Source organism: Salvia hispanica, chromosome 5, assembly GCF_023119035.1.
Source record: "Salvia hispanica cultivar TCC Black 2014 chromosome 5, UniMelb_Shisp_WGS_1.0, whole genome shotgun sequence".
In the NCBI taxonomy this organism is placed as follows: domain Eukaryota; kingdom Viridiplantae; phylum Streptophyta; class Magnoliopsida; order Lamiales; family Lamiaceae; genus Salvia; species Salvia hispanica.
The window spans coordinates 7,743,938-7,749,740 of record NC_062969.1 but is presented as its reverse complement, the minus strand read 5'-3'; the positions used below and the strand labels follow the sequence as shown (position 1 = coordinate 7,749,740).

General features: G+C 35.3%; 1 protein-coding gene and 1 non-coding gene across 2 annotated transcripts; both read right to left on the bottom strand.

The window, feature by feature from the left end:
• Nucleotides 1–1,336: 1,336 nt before the first annotated feature.
• LOC125187300 lies at nucleotides 1,337–3,494 on the bottom strand. The gene is made up of 5 exons (XM_048083864.1): nucleotides 2,935–3,494; nucleotides 2,329–2,654; nucleotides 2,090–2,245; nucleotides 1,765–2,001; nucleotides 1,337–1,657 (listed from the first exon to the last, which is right to left on the bottom strand). Exons 1-5 carry the CDS (start codon nucleotides 3,392–3,394, stop codon nucleotides 1,529–1,531), a joined length of 1,308 nt encoding a protein of 435 aa, XP_047939821.1. The 5' UTR covers nucleotides 3,395–3,494; the 3' UTR covers nucleotides 1,337–1,528.
• Nucleotides 3,495–4,350: 856 nt separating this feature from the next.
• TRNAD-GUC lies at nucleotides 4,351–4,422 on the bottom strand. Its single transcript has one exon. It is a non-coding gene; the product is annotated as a tRNA-Asp (tRNA).
• Between the last annotated feature and the right edge of the window lie 1,381 nt (nucleotides 4,423–5,803).

The following is a 5,803-nucleotide window of genomic DNA, read 5'->3' as shown; positions in this document are numbered from 1 at the left end:
TAGATTGTGTTTATTATTATAAATGTTTTACTATATGTTAAAATGAAATGTTTTGTCCTGGAACACCATTCTTCCCAGTTATAGTATTTCCACCTAAATAATTAAATTTTTGATACTTCAACCCAAATATTTCGGACTGCTTTTGATGGAAGTCTAAACAAAACCGTTTCATCATAACAAGTTGTCTACATGTGTGTCAATATCATGGAAATTAGTCAAATATAAATTAAAGAACAAGGAAACCCTACTAAAAAAAACCCAATTCTGTTGTCATGTATCAAGCTCTCTCTCAAAACTGGCGTTACTCGTAGTTGACGGACCTCAAATGATATTTTTAAAATTCACGGACCTAAAATGATAGTTTGACAAAGTTCGTGGACCATGAAAAATGTTCCCTCTAACTTTTTAACATTTGAGGGTATTTGAAAATTATTCATAATAAAAATATTTAAATTATCTCTTAAATCTTTTTGCCCTTTATTATAAGAGAAGGGAAAATGGGGAAGAAAAGAGAAAAAGAAAAGGAAGAAAGGGAAAAACAAATTAAGAGAGAAAAGTTCAATATTTTAATAAAGAAAAAGATGGGTATTTTCGTCAAAAAAGTACTCCCTCCGCCCCACTTAAAATAAAACACTTGAAAATCAGCACGAGATTTTATGTAGTGTTATTTTGTGAGTTAATGAAGAGAGAGTAAAGTAAGAGAGATGAAAAAGTAGAAATAGAGTTATTTCCATTTTAGGAAACGTTTCACTTTTAATGGGACAGCCAAAAAAGGAAAACGTTTCATTTTTAATGGGATAGAAGGAGTATAAAACTGTAAAAAAGTAGCTCAAACAATATTATATTGAAATTAATGGACCTTAAAAGATATCTTCTAACGTTACGTACCAAAATTGATAACATTAGCAAAGTTCACTGATAACATTAGCAAAGTTCACTGACAAAAAAATGTTCCCTCACTAAAATGTTAAGTTCGTTTTGCATTCAATAGCAATTTAACCATATACAAATGTGGCCTTTAGTCACACTCAATTGGGTCATCAAAAAGAAAATATAGGATTATTATGATCGGTAAATATTGAAAATCGTTGAATATTTTGTCAAGCGTGAGCACATATGAATTAATATGTTTATTTTGTCAAGCGAACAAAAGGAGTACATTGAAATTCATGAAGACAATTTTATTCGATGAGTATGTGTATACGAGTATACGACTATTATGACACTACAGATATATCAGATATACTAAGTTAGGGTTATTATCACTCACATGATAATAATAGTTATTTTTTCGAAAATAGACTACGGGAACACTATCATCTTTTTGCAGAAAATAGACCTCACAATCTATACTATCAATTAATATTCATATGGGGTATTATCTTATTTTAAACTTAATTCATTACCAGTATGTGTACCCCTATACACGAGCTAGAACATCTATAATTTATTTAATACAAGAGAAGCTAGCCCATACATTAGGTCCACAAAATTAATGATGCAACTTAATTAGATATTAATCGCAAGCTCATGGTATAGCTTCATAACCTTCTGAGTTTCCAATTCTACCCTTCCACGCGACAACGACTACAATGCCAACTAGTCCCAAAAGCGCAACTGGCCAAACAAATTCGGGCACCATCGTAAACTTAGACGCCTGTAAGTTGTACCCAAATTCAAAAATAAATCATACATCTATGAAATTTTAATAGTAATAGTAATAGTAATTTTTTTGGTGTTGGGATGGCATGTAGAAAAACTCACCAAAGTTGGAAGAGGCTTAGGATAAGAGTGAGCAAGTAAGAGGTAAAACAAGGCCATGACTCCGGTATGGCTTTCAACGCTGCTATAGTTTGATACAAGAGTGAGTGTCTCTCCCGCCAAAATCTTGACTGGTGCAGCCGGGTAACACGTGGACATCCCCACAACAAAACCAGCCTCGTTTCCAGCTTCATTCCCTTCCCCGTATATTGGCTTCGATGAGCATATGGTTCTTCCTCCCTGTTTCAAATACACATGTCAAATGGACTAATCATTATGCAACTGTTGGATTCAAACCATCACACATCGGAGAATTAGAAAAAGTTACCTGGCCATATAGTGTGGTGCCAACACCCCCGGCATGTTGGTGTCCAACCCCATACACCACTTCTCCATCAACCGGAAAACTAAAACTCACACTTTTGGTATCAACGCAGCTATCTTTCTCAACTCCAGCACCACAAGATTCAACTCCATATTCAACCTAGACAAGAACTCATCAATCTAATTAGAATAACATCCTAATTTCTAACGCAAATCAAGTTTGTGAAGTTGAACATCAATTACCTTACAATGGTGAGTAGCTCTGATTCCTTTGGATTGATCAGCCTTTGTCCAAACATCAGTGACGTCGAGAATATAAATATCAACGGGTATAATTGAAGATGAATCCCACTCCACATATTTCACAATATACCTCAAATAAATTCTCTTATTTTCGCCACGAAATCCTTGTTTGAGTCTGCATCTACCATCATCAGGACAACAGTGTAATCCACCTCCGGCTTCAGAAAAACCGTAAAGATCACACCTGCACTCCGTGCATCCCATTTTATCATCTGCGCCTCGCGTGTCAATGGCGTGCACATTCAGCACCCACCCTTCCTCATGCCCTATACAAAATGGTACATATATATTTATTAATCTTGAAATTTTTATACTAGAAAATTAAGTTAATTTATCTATTTTCATTCTCACTCTCTCTCCAAAAAAAATTGTTTATTTTTATCATTTTAGTATGTTCCACAAAATCAGTTTACTTTCTATTTTTAGAAATATTTTCATTACACAGTGAACTACTAATAAGTTGGATCCAGGATTATCAGTTTCACATTAAAATTCATGTCATCCGAAAATAATCTATTGACGAAGAGAGTATTATTAGTTAAGTACCTTCCGGGATAGTGGCCGGATCTCCGACTTGAATTGCGTAGGGGTGAGGAATATAAGTTGATGTTCTCCGCGTTTCTGCTCCCACACCAAAATACTGCGTCAATCTATTCCCACAAATCCCACTGTTTCTGACGATGCTCAGATCATCAACTCCGCTACTGTTTTTCCGAGCAAAGTATCGGTTGAGAACCCAGTGATGGAGATAAACTTCATGGAGAGGCACCGGATTCCCTCTCTCATCGACTAACTCCGCACTGAAGCTCTTCAGCCCAATGTGTCCACGTGGGAATTCGACGTTGAAGTAGTCCTTGTTCGAGACTAATCCAGGCTCCATCACCATCTCCGGGGACCGGAAAACCTCAGTTTTCACGACGTTTGTAGCAGCCGTGGTGGGAGTGGTTTGAGGATGAATGACTAGGAATAGGATTGTTACCATGATTATTGCAAGGTTTGCAGCCATTTTTGGTGTTGGGAGGATCAAGAAGAGTGTTTGGATTTGTATTGTAAAAACTAAATAGTAGTAAAACAATGCTCTTTTCGACGATTAGGTTATTAATGGACATACACATATAATCTAAGTTGGTACAAGTATATTTTATAACATGATATTGACGCAAATCACAAGACTTTTGTGGCATGTTCCAGGATATGGATACAAACAATGTTTAAAATAATTGAAATAAAAGAGAGAGAAGAGTATAATACTATTATAGAGTAGTATAGTTGTATTTGTATACGAAACTAAACATGATGGGTCAATCAATATATTAAAAAAAAAAAAAGAGTAACCCAAAAGACATATAGCCAAATAGGAAAAGTCTAGAGGGTTGAAATGGACAAAATTATACAGGCGATTGAAAGTAAAGGATTTGTCCATTGCAAGTGATACATAGGCATTTAATTGTTGATATATTAGTAGTAATATATTAGACGCATAAAAGTGGGTCGTCATGTGTGTATCAGTATATGCCATGTATTTATCAGCATTCAATTTAAATTTACTACTACTACTACACTACTATATTACCTCAAAATACGTAAAACTAACGTATTCAATAATATGTTATTGTTAGAAGCTAAATGCATCCCCATACCTCTTCTTTTGCATTTTCTTTAATACAACAAAGTATGAATGACCATGAACCATACAAAGGCATTATATGGGGGACAATGATGATTTTTCTGATAGTAATGTTATGCGTGAATTCGGCATAAAGTTTATAGATTTGGGTTCAGCAAATTATTTGAGACATGTTATGTGAAATGTCTATCGTAAAATGATTCTATGTAGTGGAATCTTTTATAAGAGAGAGTATATTTATTTGCCAAAAAGTAATGTTTCAAATATGGAATTTTTGTCTAAATACCACATAAAACTTATCTATTGTGATATAAAACGATATAATGTCAAAAACACGCCGTTGCCGGGGATCGAACCCGGGTCACCCGGGTGACAGGCGGGAATACTTACCACTATACTACAACGACTTAGTTGTTAGTTGTGAAGTGAATTAGAATTAGTTAATAGGCGCTCCTAGGACTAATACATGTTTTGGTTGAGGAAGAATATAAACATTAATATGGATAGATAAGACCGTATATTTATGATAAATGCAAGTTTATAATTAGGAAATTTTTTGTTAGGCTTGATTCCTTCATGGGCTTCTAGTTGGAGTTTATGGCATTGTTTTGCCTAGTTTGTTCTGGTTTGTTCTTGGGCGATGCATTTTCTGATTTGCAGTTTTTCTCAATGTATTGGTTTAAAATGCATGGAGGTAAGAAATATGATTATTGACACTTGTTAATTTTCACTCTAGGTTTGCTCGAGGATCATAGAGCAACCAGCTAGCTAAGATACAAGTGTAATAGCTTTGCAACACATTTTTGGTGTTGTTATTCATCCACTTCCGAATTCTCTCGTCTATGCTAAATGCGATCGGTATAGTGTTTGTAGTTAACTATTAACTGGGTTGCTTAGCCTTGTTTTACAGTTTTGAAGTTTCATTGCATTCGAAGAAGTGAAAATTGATTAGTGGTTGTAACACTGCTCATATAGCATATAACAAATCCAATAAAACTCCCCCCACGGTGTAATCTTATAGATTGAATTCTCATAATAAATTAAAGGTTTGTTGGCAAGACCACATGTTTGTTCTCTAGGAATGTTTCTTGAAAAAAATAGACAACGTAGAAAAGATGTGTTAGGTGTGCGAGTGGTGAATAATTTAGGCCACTATCTTGGGATCTCATTGCATCAAAGGTTGAGTAAATCTTCTTATACTTATATTTTGGATAAAATGAAGATGAAGATATAAGGTTGGAACGCGGACAAATTTTCCTTTGTTGGTCATGTGATGCTTGCTCAATCAATTTTAAATATCATGCCACTTGCTCAATCAGTTTTAAATATCATGCCACTTGCTCAATCAGTTTTAAATACCATGACACTATGCGATGCAGAGTTTCAAATTGCCTTTGAGTACATATACTGAGATGGAGAAGGTTGTTAGAGGGTTCGTGTGGGAAAGCACCTTAGAAAAGAAACGATTGAGTAAGGTGGTGATAAGTCGTATTCTAAGCCTTGGTTACTGGTCAGTATGTCATGAAATACATGTATTATCTGCAAAACAGTTGCTTAAGTGTGCAGGATTGAAGGATCCAAGTCAGTAGGTGACGATTCGTGTGACGCAAGTGAAAAGGGCACTAGAAGGGTGCGATACTGACCATAATGCATGCTAGAGAAAAGGCTCGAGATGGAGAAGGAGGATAGCTGGGATGATTATTCTACAAGGGCAAAAAGGTCAAAATGCGGGAGAAGTCTACCCTAAAAGCAAGGGCAAGCCTCCCTATAAAAGAAGCCATTTTGGAG